Raw genomic sequence first — 13,150 nt, forward strand, 5'->3', positions numbered from 1 at the left:
CTCCTCCTCCTCTTCTTCTGCTCCTTCGTCTTCTCTTTCTTCTCTCCTGTCGGACGAATATTACACAACAACCAGCATCCAGAGCTGCTGCTGTCACGATGCTTCAGTACGAGTGTGAGCTGCTCTTCTTCTTCTGCAGGAGAGAACAGGGCCAGTGTGTGTGTGTATGTGTGTGTGTGTGTGTGTGAAGCAATGGTGGCTGTAAGATATTAAATATTCTTGTTATATTATAATTATAATATTATTATAATATTATTAAATATATGCCAATGGAGGGGGCGGAATGGGGGGGCGGTTCTCTCTCCTCCTGACGGATGAAGGATGGGGGGGTTGTGTATATCGGCTAAGATTTGTTCTCTTTTTCGTGCTCGATCCAATTGTTGAAACTCTCCCATGAACTATTCTCACCAAATGAGAACCGAGCTCTCCTCCATGAACTGCTGAACGCGATCACAACAGTCCACTGATTTCCACGTGTCAAACATAGAACAGAAGGAGATGACGGACTCGTTTCCGAGTCTGATCTCCACGTACAATGTGGAAGAAAGAGATGTGGTTCTGAACGAACAGCTCCGGCCGCCGCTTTGGAGGTTGTCGCCACCTGCTGCTCGAATATTCGCAGTGTTTCACGTTCAGTAGTTTTCTTTCTTACATCTGTTCATCATTTTTTTCTCTATAATTTCTTCCCCACTGTTATTTTTAAAAAAGCTTCCCAGCAAGATTCTGCTCTGATGATTTCTGTGTGACTGGAGTGGTGATACATGCAATCAACACAGAAAATGGCAGTATTTGTGTCTAACAGTATATTTTGTTAAGATGTCCCAATTACTCAACACCTATATTCTTCTTCTTCTTCTTTCGGCTTTGTCCCTCTTCAGGGGTTGCCACAGCGAATCATCAATTTCCATCTTTCCCTGTTCTCTGTATCCTCTACTCTGACTCCAACTACCTCCATGTCCTCCCTCACTGCATCTATAAACCTCCTCTTTGGTCTTCCTCTCTGTCTCCTACCTCCAACTCCATCTCTAACATTCTCCTACCAATGTATCCACTGTCCCTCCTCTGCACATGTCCAAACCATCTCATCTAGCCTCTCTAGCTTTTTCTCCTAACCTTCTGTCTGTGTTGTCCCTCTGATGACCTCATTCCTAATCCTGTCCTCCTGGTCACTCCTAAAGAGAATCTCAGCATCTTTAACTCTGCCACCTCCAGCTCTGCCTCCTGTCTTCTGCTATCTCTAGATGTCTCTAAACATACATCATAGCTGGTCTAACCACAGTCCTGTAAACCTTTCCCTTCACCTTAGCTGAGACTCTTCTATCACAAATCACTCCTGACACTTTTCTCCAGCTGTTCCACCCTGCCTGCACCCTATTCTTCACTTCTCTTCCACAGTCTCCACTACTCTGCACTGTTGATCCTAAGTACTTAAACTCCTGCAACTTCACCACCTCTGCTCCTTGTAACCTCACTTTTTCCACTGGTCTCCTTTCATTTATGCACATATACTCTGTCTTGCTACGACTGACCTTCATTCCTCTTCTCTCTAGAACAAACCTCCACCTTTCTAGGTTCTCTTCAACTGCTGCCTACTCTCACTACAGATCACAATGTCATCTGCAAACATCATAGTCCAGGGAGACTCCTGTCTGCCCTCATCTGTCAACCTATCCATAACCAAAGCAAACAAGAAGGGGCTCAGGGCCGATCCTTGATGCAGTCCTACCTCTACCTTGAAGTCTTCTGTCCTTCCAACAGCACACCTCACCACTGTTCTACTACCTTCATACATGTCCTGCACCAGCCAACATACTTCTCTGCCACTCCTGACTTCCTCATACAAAACCACAATTCCTCTCTTGGCACCCTGTCATATGGCCTTCTCTAAATCTACAAAAACACAATGCAGCTCCTTCCTACCTTCTCTGTACTTCTCCATCAGCATCCTCGGTGCAAATATTGCATCTGTGGTGCTCTTTCTAGGCATGAAACCATACTGCTGTTCACAAATCTCCACTTCCTGTCTCAACCTGGCTTCAACTACTCTTTCCCAAACCTTCATGGTATGGCTCATCAACTTATCCTCTGTAGTTACTACAACTCTGTACATCACCCTTCTTATAATTGGTACCCAGAACACCTCTTTCTCCACTCATCAGGGCATCTTGTTACTGTCTAATATTTTGTTAAACAACCTAGTCAGAAACTCTACCGACACTTCCCCTAAACACTTCCATACCTCCACTGGTTTGTCATCTTGCCACTCTTCATCCTTTTTAAAGCTTTCCTGACTTCATCCTTTCTAATCTGATCAACCTCCTTCCTAATCATTTCTGGCTCCTCATTCCTACGTTCCCTATCGTTTTCTTCATTTAACAATTCCTCAAAGTATCTTACTCAACACCTATATAATATTGTTTTTTAATTGTTTTTTTTCTTGTCATTTTATTTTTTATTATTTTAACCGACTTCCATGGCTAAAATGGAGTTAATCAGAATGAAGCCTTTGGGAACTCTGTATGACCCCGCAGATATAAACACCCCCCCATGAGAAGCTTCCAGGTGAGTTGCAATCATGGAAGACACAAGAGCTACCACATTCCACAGTTATTTCATCACTCTTTTTCAGGGAGCCATTGGGAGCATGATGAGAAAATTGAATGAAGCTGCCAACCTGCCATGGACGAAAATCCAAAGTTGCATCAAGGGCTGTAGCAACTGTATCCGATCACAACTTATGTGTGCTGGAGCAGTAGAATACTCCTGTGATATCAGTAAAAAAAAAAAACTCTGAAAAGCAATGTCAGATCATGTCAGCTTCTTTTGTTGAAAGAAGTTGTGTATGAGAAAGATGAAATCCTGTCTGCACCTTACCCCCCTGTCAGCAGTCGTTTTCACTTCATGCTCGGGTGAAAAAACAGCCATCATCATGTTTCTATTGAGCCTCAAGGACGCATGTCAACCCGAGGTCTGGTCGCAGACACTTGATTCCTGTTGCTGTTAATTCAGCATTTATTCTCCCTGTGCCACCACAGAGATGCATGTGGAAGCATTTGAATGTGCTGGAGGCGATGCAATATACACTTGTACTATGTAGTACTTGTACTAAGTTGGAACCAAAGGCTGAGACAGATTGACACATTGAGAGCACCTGAGACTTCGCAACTTCTGTCGGAGGTTCGGAGAAGACCTCCAATTCTGACTCGGACTGCAAGTGGAACACACTATACCAAACTCAGCCGGCCTGGCCTGGCATATCCTGAACCCACAGGAAGTCAGCCATGTTGACCTTCTCTCTTTTATTCATTTGTGAGATTCTTTTCATGGTAGACTTGATGGAGGGTTAGCGTCAGGCTACTGTTGTGTAATAGAGTCTAACATGCAATCAGGTAAAATGTAAACGGGAATATGAGGTACAATCCTTTAGCAGAACTCACCTTCTGCTACTTCTCCTCCTTCTCCTCAGTGATCTGCTGTCCTACATCTAGATATGATCTAGATCCAGAAGATAGCACAGGGATCCTAAGATCTCCAGTGGTCCTCGGCACCTACAAAACCAGGATGAGATCAGCTGGAAAAAAGCATCCATGCGGGAAAATCTTTTCCATGAGAAGAGACCTTGATCTCTGACTAAAGGACACTCTGATTATTAATCTACAACAGGATCTGGATCCACTTCCTACCATCATTTAAGTTTTATAGTATAGTATCCCTGACAAACAAGGAGGGTGAGCATCAAGTCCCAGGCCAGCACATGGGTCCCTGGTGGACTCTTTATGCCGATCTGACATGAACTCAGCAAGCTGCAGGCTCCGGGCTTAATCGGTGCCTTGTTAGAGCCCCCACGAGCATTGGACTGGGAATTATGCAAATTGTGGAGGATAAAAACTTGCTTGTATTTATATCTTCAGTGAATGATAATGATCAGCATGAGTCTCTGAATGCGGAAGCATCGGTGGGGGTGTGGCCAGGAAAAGATGGTCAACTTAAAGGGTAACTTACTCCCCCATGTCTGGGCATGACTCTGCTCACAGCTCGATTTCAAAAAAATGTGGTGAAATGGGATCTGAGCGGGCGGGGCGGTGTGGGGCGGTGGGCTGGCGAATGGGTGAGGAGGGGAGCAGGGTGAAGATTAAAAAAACAAACACACATTCTACCTCTGATTCAGACCCTGACCAGCTAAGATGAGAAGCACTCAGATAGAGGTGTAGACACCTTTGGGTCTTCTACATCATTGGAAGGGGAAGACTTCACTCCTCCTGTATCCTGTCAGCCAGGATGACGCTCCAGAGCCCCATCAGTTGGAGCTGCTACAACAGCTGGTCGGTGCTGCTGAGGTGGCCGGAACGGAGGACATGGAGGGGGGGGGAAAATGCAGCTGGCACACTCCAGCTTTAGGAGGGACATTGCTGCCCCCCGGCTGGCCAAGGGCACGCAGCCGGGGGGCAGATGTATTGAGTACATTTTAGATGTATTATCAGATGTATTAAGTACATTTAGTACATTTAGCTGTAATAACCAGGTTTTAACCTGTAGATGGCGCTCCACATTCAGATTCATAACCTCTGCTGCTGTTCATGTTTAGACGCTGCGCCAGGGTGTCACTTAACCGTCATCTCCAGTGTGAGATGGGTGTTCTTGCAGGTGGTGTGCTACACACACACATTCAATTCACATTATTTTCTACTTATCCTCATATTGTCTTCCTCAGTTTGTCTTTTTTTCATTTGTCTTCTCACAAAGTGAATGGGTGAAATCAATGTGTCTCGGATGTTTCTTGTGTGCATGTAATTCAAGTTCTATGTATGTCTTTTTTGAGTTAGAGGGGCAGATTACTGGGAACGTTTGTTTATATTGAATTGTTTTGTTTTTAATCAATGAATAAAATATGAAATAAATAAAAATGTTTCTACTTCTCAGGTCATGTTGTGATTCATCTGACACCTCCTTTAAAAGACTCAAAAGTTTACTCCACTAGAGCCTCTGACATTTGCAACACGCAACCCAATTGCCAGAATGAATAAGTACGATTCTGTGAACCCCAAATATCGTTCATCACAAACATTAGCAACGTGAAGATGGAACGTTTTGGCAACGGAAAAGTTGAACGTATTTTGAGACGGCTACATTCACATCAATTGTGTATTTGACGGTGGATATACTTGCTTCAAATAGTCGTTTTAGGGGTTTCGTACATATTCCACAGAGACCTTTACCAGTCCACTTGTGTTCTGCTCTCATTTAAAGCCGAGAGAGACAATTTAGTTGTCTGTTAAATACTACATCTATTTCCGACAGTCCCTCAACATCCAAGAGAGGCTTCGTTGTGGAACTTGTCTGTGGCTGTAAACATCTTCCTCACCACCACATAGTGTTCGAGGAAGTGGGCGTGTTTATTGTTCAAACAGAAGACTGAAGCAAACAAAAACCAAAACCAAACTCCATTGACCTGTTTTACCACTCTCAGATCTGCATGCAGACATTTGATCTGAATTCAACAGGAATAGATTCATAGATTCATCTGTACCTGATTTCAACAGATAAGATCAACAGGGAGCAGAGAAGACAAATGTCTGCTTCTAGGTAAGTTGACTGTTTCATCTGCTGCTGCTGCACAGAAAACTACGGAAGACATTTCTGCCTCTTATGTCGTCTTTGTCTTTATGAGATGAAACTCACATTATTATCAGATATAATTGAATTAGGAATTAGGAATTAGGAATGGAATTAGGAGATAAAAAGTCGAAATGTTTACATAATCTCAGTGAGACCAGATGTAAGTTTCAGTTTCAGGCTTCAACAAAATGGCTCCACCCAACATGGACTACAAATGGAATGTATGGAAGTCCATTTCTGCCACTGAAAAAAAATTTAATGGAAAGTCATGATTTTAACATTCAAAGTCATGATAGTGAGAACTACAGGAATCACAACCAATGAAATATGACATTTGTTTGTTGATCAGCAACACGTGTGTTCTCTCCAAATTCAACACAAAATGTCCAGTGATTTTCAACAGGTTATTGGTAAAAATCACTGGACGTTAGTGTTCTACAACGACAATCTTAAAATGATTCAACCCCGTCACCTGTCAATGCAGACAAAGAGAACAATATTTTGTTGAAATGGTCTTTACTCCAGAATGCATTTCTTCATCCTTTCAGAGATGAGTTCCAGAAGGCCGTCGGCCAGTACACCTCCAACACCCTCATTGACATTGAAGCCGTGAAAAGATTCTGTGAGAACTTCCCGAAATGGGAGCTTGAGAGGGAGTCTGAGCTGAACATGATGTTGGACATTGATGACAGGACTAAGCTGACTACAGTTCAGAGGATTTTGAAAAATGTCAAAACCATAGCAACTGAAGAGAGCAGGCGTGCAGAGCTGGAGAAGGAGCTCGCTGCTGTGGTGAAAGACACTCTGCAAGGCCTCAAGAAGCTCGACAGCTTCCTGGATGCAGTGGAGAGGCTGGCGGTCACCTCACCGTTTGTGTTCAAAGACGACAACCAGGTTTTCAAACTTCCCACAGGAATCAGCTTTGCAGACGTGCAGGTCGCCATCACTGCTGCACAGCAGGTCTGTCCATACATCATCGAATTCAAAAGAGATGCAGAAGTCTTCTTCCTTCCTAAACTTCCAAACCTGGAGGTGCTGGCACACCAGCTGGACAGGTACATTCAGATAGCCCAGCAAATGTGTGAGAAGTTCATGAAAAGGTAAATATAAACAGACCTTTTAGAACAATAATATGCAGATCATCTCAATGTTAACGTCAGAAAATACCAGTTGTGTTTGCTTCTTTCAGTGAATTTTGCCAGAACGAGACATTGGAAACAGTGGTCGACATTGAAGCAGGTTTGTCTGAAGATCACATTCAGAAGCTGCTCAGTCACATTCGTCGGTGTGACGTCATCAGGTGAGTTGCACCACTGGCATAAAACACTTATTCCATGTCCACATGGAGACTGAACTGGAATGACTTAAATGTACTACAAAAACTCCCATCAGCTCCAGCGAGAAACACAGACCATTCTGCTCCGGTTATCCCCCAGATCGCACAAACCAGAAGTTACACCCAATACGGACAGAGAATCCGTTGATCCGTTGATCTAACAGACTGAAGCAGACTTTGATCATTGCCAACAGAGTGAAGCCACTCCCAGTGTCATAGCGTCAGCATTTCTGTTCAACCACACAATAGTTCTCAGACACCACAGAGAAAAAAGTTCTGCTCAGATGATGTGAGGAGAAGTATGAATAGGCCTCAAGGGTTGAAGAGCACTACTGGCGCCACCATGAGGTTGATTTGATCTTGGTTTATGTCCGGATACCTGCAAAACTAATGACGCCTTCAAATGTGTGCTTCTTTTCTTATTCACTTTCATATTTTCTCTTCATCAGGAAGGACAAAAAATTCCGGCTGGTGTTCATGTTCGGTGGTGAAACGTGCCTCATCGGTGACTTACGTGAGCGGAAGCCCAGGATGCTGAGGTTTCTGAAGGACCTGGAGGAGGTTGCTGTTCAGCTGGACAGGATGAATAAAGGGGCAAAGATCTCCAACATTGCTGGCAGCTCGGTGGGGGCAGTCGGAGGGGTGTTGTCCATCATTGGGCTGGCTTTGATACCTGTAACGGCAGGTGTGTCTCTGGCTTTGACGATGACCGGCGTGGGGCTGGGAATCACCAGTGGAGTCAACAGCATTGTTACCACATCTACAGAGTTAGGGGTGAACCATGTCCAAAAAAAGAAAGCTGTCAAAGCCTTCGAGAGCTTCATGAAGGATGTGCAGTGTCTCCAGGATTGTTTGGCAAGATTCCCTGAGGAAGTGAAGAAATTTGCTGAAGTTGATAAAGTTGTTGGTGTGCTTGGCACCACTGGTGCTGTTGGAAAGGGGGTTGACGCACTTGTCGATGGTGCCATTGTTGCTGCAGAGAGGAACGCTTTACGAACCAGTCCCAGGATGGCCTCAGAGATCCCAGATGTGGGACAGGCAGTAGCCAAAGGGCCCCTCGCTCTCACCAGGGGGGCAAGGGCTGGTTTCATTACACTTAACGCTCTTTTTATTGGCATGGATATCTTCATCATCTGTAAAGAGAGCATCAGTCTGGCGAAAGGCAGCGAAACAGAGTTCTCTCAGTTTCTCAGAGCCAGAGCTGCACTTTGGAAGTCAGAGATCGACACATGGCAAGAGATTTCTGATTCCTTGAATCGAGGCCTCCGGTCATGGAAGCGAGACAAAAATGTCTTGGTGGAACCATTCCATGTCATGTAGTCAGGTCAAGAGGAGATGGAATCATGTGATGAGAACATCCAGAGCGATGGTGAAGAAGAGTGTAATCTGGTAGCAAAGAAATATCAATGTCTATGAATCACTGATCAGTGGGTAGTCGTTTTCTGATCACACATGAAAACTGTTTAAAATACATATTTTGAACAGATTTTTTTGCATTTTATTCTACATAACTAATTTATCCATTCTTTAATTTTTTTGACAGCAAATTTTAATTTTTTGTTTATATCTTGTGACTATTGTGAAGTCATGTACTTAATGAATGTGGTTTAACAACATACATGTAATCAATGACTGCTTTAATGAGCTGATGCAAGTTAGTTCTCTATCTTCAGAAAATGACCAATAAAGACATTTTGCCCATTTACTTGTGTTCTTATACCATCCTTTTTTGTGACTGCCCTTTAATCCACAATACCAGCTAAGTTTTACATTGGATAACGAACCGCAGCCGGTGTGAACACTACTTGAATGGACACGCAGACGTTACGGGCTTCAGATGCTTCCACTGTAAAAGCAGCCTCAGTATTTTCTAGTGTGTTGATCATGGGCTTTAGTTTATGACATTGATGAGCGTTCATTAATACTTCATGTTCCCTATTTATGTTCAACACTTCATGACTTCATGTTAACTGACTGACTCATTTACCCATTTGTGAAGCGTCTGGTTTTATATAGCACTTTTCTAAATATTCAATGTATTATGATTTACAGAAAAGAAAACTGGGAATTGTAGTTCAAATCATCCTGTGGTAAAAAACAAAAAAAAAACAACCCAGAAGTCTTTCCAGCCAATCATCTGTTTATTGAATACAGGAGTTCAATTGCGTTTGTGATCTGCAGGTGGCTTTGGCCTCTGGAGCCAACGGCACATTTCAGTTCTCTTCATCTTAAATGACACAGAAAAACAGAATTAGAGCAGGAAACTGATCTAAGGTTAGTTTTAACACTGATGCTGGACCTAATATTTGTCATCTGTTGTGTCCAACAATCTGCACTGACACAGGTCTTTCAAACAGGAAGTTCATCAGCTTTGTCACGTTTTTTTATCCATGAATACATTCCTTTGGCTGAGAATGATGCTTTGTAGTGAACAAATTTAATTGAGGAAACTATTAATCAGGAAGCGCTAGTAATTAGTTTCTATGCATCCAGTTTGGAAACTCCATCAGTGTGTTCAGAAATCTCACCTTCTTCCTCCTCGTCCTCTTCATCCTCCTCCTCTTCCTCCTCTTCGTCAGAGCTGAAGGTGCCATCGGGTAGGCTGTACACCCGAATAACTTGCTGTTGATCCCCAGAATAACACCACCGTCAGTTTGACCTTTGAACTCTGTCGCCAGCAGGAACATGCAGATCCAAGTCGGAACTGCTGACTCACCTTGTTGGGGTCTTTGAGGATCAGGTACTTGCCCTCGTCCAGCTTGCGGCAGATATCAATGACACAGCGCAGGATTCCCCAGGCGTTCTCCATGCTCAGGTTGATCTGACTGGCAAACTCGTTGGGTTTGAACTGCTGCGTGCCGAGGATGACGTGACGCGCAGAGTCCTTCACGTGGTACCGAGAGACGTAGCTAAGGACCGACACCGGCAGACGGTCAGTCCTCCCTCCGAGAGAGACCAGTGTGTGTGTGTGTGTGTGTGTGTGTGTGTGTCTCTCACCCCAGCTTCAGGTACTCAGATCCAGCCAGCATGGCGCAGCAGGTCCAGCGGGCCAGTTTGTAGCTGTTGTTCTTGAGTTCTGTGGCGAGGACGGCTCCTCTCTGAGAGTCCAGCTTCTGGCGCCAGTCCACGCCGTTACAGTGCTGACGACCAAACAAACACTTAATCCACAGGTCATGAGACGGCATGAGACCGTCCAGCTGCTGCGTTCCTCAACTTGTGGCTCTTACCCGGGAATCCCACTCATTGAGGGTCTTCACATTGATGAAGGACACCTCTCCGTTGGCACCGGTCATCACACCATCGTGCTCGCAGCGGACAATCAGATCAATGTCTTCTCCCAGTTTCCAGTGACGGTACCTGATGCAGAAGCACACTCTGACTGTTGAAGGTGACTGAGATGAGGAGGCTGGACAACGGAGAAGCAGAGAGCAGAATTCAGTGCGTACCTGTAGGCTACAGATGCCACCTCACTCTTGTCCATGTCCTCCTCCACAAACGGGTTGGAGTTGGGAAACTTGTACCGCTCTCCACCCTGAGGTCAAGACAGAACACTGCTTCAGTTTACACCTCAACAAAAACACTGTTCTGTGTTGGAGTTCTGCTCCATCCTAATCATAGCTGTTTACATTCCACCACGGGCTAACGCTAAGCTAGTGTTAGAAGAGAGCTACTGTCTGATCACCAGGCAGATGAACTGCAACCCAGAGGCAGCTGTGATTGTGGCCGGAGATATCAACCATGTGGAACTCAAAGCAGTGCTTCCAAAATTCCAGAAATACATACACTTTCCCACCAGAGACAATAATATACTGGATCAAGTCTACTGCAACATTCCAGGAGCATACAAGGCCGTTGCAGCTCCCCACCTGGGCATTTCTGACCACATTTCTGTGAAGCTGTTCCCAGCATATAGACCTCTGATCTGTGGGACAACACCAATCACCAAAACAGTTCAGGTGTGGACTGAGGAGGCTTCCTCCGCACTTCAGGACTGCTTTGAATGCACAGATTGGGAGGTGTTCAAAGCCAGCTCAGACCTGGAGGCCTACATATCATCCGTCTTGGACTATGTGCAGTTCTGCACTGATGCTGTTCTACCCACGAAAACCATCAAGGTGTTTCCAAACCAGAAACCATGGTGTGACAGCACAGTGCAGTCTCTGCTCAGAGCTCGGGATGCAGCCTACAGGTCGGGTGACAGGCTGGCCTACACCAGGTCCCGGACAGAACTGAGGAAGGGCATCCAGCAGGCCAAACAAAGGTACAGGCGACGCGCTGAGGAGCACTTTGCTGCCAACAACCCACAGAAAATGTGGAGAGGCATCAAGACTATAACTGACTACAGGAGCAGCAACCAGCAGATCAGCCACGACCCGACCCTGCCTGACACCTTAAACAGTTTCTTTGCACGCTTTGATACACCTGGCAGCAGAGAGACTGTTCACCTCCCACAACTGGAGGTGCAGTCCCAGCCCCTCGTCCTGCAGCAATATCAGGTGAGCTCCACCCCCAGGAGGATCAAAACCGGCAAAGCAGCGGGACCAGATGGGGTGTAAGGTTGGGTTCTGAAGCTGTGCGCACATCAGCTGGCAGGAATTTTTCTGGACATCTTCAACCTGTCCCTGCAGCTCGGCGTCAGTTCCTGTGTGCCTCAAGTCCTCCATCATCGTGCGTGTGCCGAAAAAATCTGCCGTCACCTGCCTCAATGATTACCGCCCTGTTGCTTTAACACCGGTGATCATGAAGTGCTTTGAAAGGATCATACTGGGTCACATCAAGGACGTTATCCCTGCGACCCTGGACAGACATCAGTTCGCCTACAGGGGAACCGCTCCACAGAAGACAGTCTCACTAGCACTGCACACGGCTCTGACCCACCTGGAGCGTCCGAACACATACGTCAGGATGCTATTTGTGGCTTTCAGTTCAGCTTTCAACACTGTGATCCCGGACAAGCTGACGCTGAAATTCCACAATTTGGGTCTGTCCACCTCTCTGTGCTCCTGGATCAAGGACTTTCTCACCAACAGGCCTCAGGTGGTGAGAGTTGGACAATACACATCATCCCCCCTGACCTTGAGCATAGGCACACCACAGGGGTGTGTATTCAGCCCCACCCTATTCACCCTGTTCACTCATGACTGCTCTGCCATACATCCCACAAACACGGTCGTTAAGTTTGCAGACGACACCACCGTGGTGGGTCTCATATCAAACAATGATGATAAAGTGGGTGGATGACATCAAGTTCCTGGGCATCCACATTACATCTGACTTCACTTGGTCAACGCACACATCCCACCTGGTGAAGAAGGCCCAACAAAGGCTCTTCTTCCTCAGGAAACTCAAAAGGACTGGGCTCTCCCCTCAGCTTCTGTTTAACTTCTACAGGGCCACAATAGAGACCATCCTCTGAGTGCTACGGTGTGGTATGGGAGCTGCACTGCACAAGACAGGAAAGATCTAGCACGGGTGGTCAAGACAGCGCAGGGGATTGTGGGAAGTCCTCTCCCACAGCTGGACTCACTATACGACAGCCGGGTTCACAGGAGGGCCGCCCGTATAGCCGCAGACCCCACCCACCCAGGACACGAACTGTTTGTGCCTCTCCCCTCTGGAAAGAGGTACAGAAATATTCCCTACCTGACGCACACACACAGAAGCAGCCTCAACAACAACTCTGAGAAGCAGAGGAGGTGTAAATTAAAAACGGAGCAGAGCAAAACCATCTGGAAACGGACCAAAACTCAAGTTGGCTGCGAAACAGAATTAGCACATTACGACAAACGATGCTAAAACATCTCAACCGCAAGACTTTCTACGCCAAGACCAAGCAGACACACACCAATGCTAATATTAGCATAAGGACGTGTGGTCAGCAAATAGACACTGAAGTCCAGGGCTGCACCATCGGAGAAAAACCCACACAAAATCTTACAATACAAATTACAAAACAATATTCAGAATCAGTGGTGTGAAGAACTGCTTGCCCCCTTCCTCATTTCTTTTGCATGTCTGTCACACTGAAATGTTTCAGATCCAACAAGTTTAAATATTGGTCAAATAACACAAGTAAACCTAAAATGAAGGTCGATCCCTAATATTTACACATTAGCATCGTGGCAGTATCATGCCCTGACAAACTCTTCATGCTGGTAACTATGAAGCATTCTCACCATGCGTAAACACTGCTGGCTG

At 45.6% G+C, this 13,150-nt stretch overlaps 1 protein-coding gene and 1 pseudogene across 1 annotated transcript; one reads left to right on the forward strand and one right to left on the reverse strand.

Moving 5' to 3' along the window:
• The first annotated feature begins 4,278 nt into the window (after positions 1-4,278).
• LOC144741440 (uncharacterized) lies at positions 4,279-8,272 on the forward strand (annotated as a pseudogene).
• A 1,161-nt stretch (positions 8,273-9,433) lies between these two features.
• Positions 9,434-13,146, reverse strand: EIF3D (eukaryotic translation initiation factor 3 subunit D; the record flags this gene model as incomplete). Its single annotated transcript, XM_078623966.1, has 6 exons — positions 9,434-9,574; positions 9,669-9,861; positions 9,950-10,092; positions 10,180-10,309; positions 10,399-10,484; positions 13,129-13,146. Coding segments are annotated over 6 exons (711 nt in total), but the record flags the coding sequence as incomplete, so codon positions are not given.
• Between the last annotated feature and the right edge of the window lie 4 nt (positions 13,147-13,150).

The sequence above is a fragment of the Lampetra planeri genome, unplaced genomic scaffold (assembly GCF_965212315.1).
Source record: "Lampetra planeri unplaced genomic scaffold, kcLamPlan1.2.h2 scaffold_547, whole genome shotgun sequence".
Taxonomy (NCBI): Eukaryota; Metazoa; Chordata; class Hyperoartia; order Petromyzontiformes; family Petromyzontidae; genus Lampetra; species Lampetra planeri.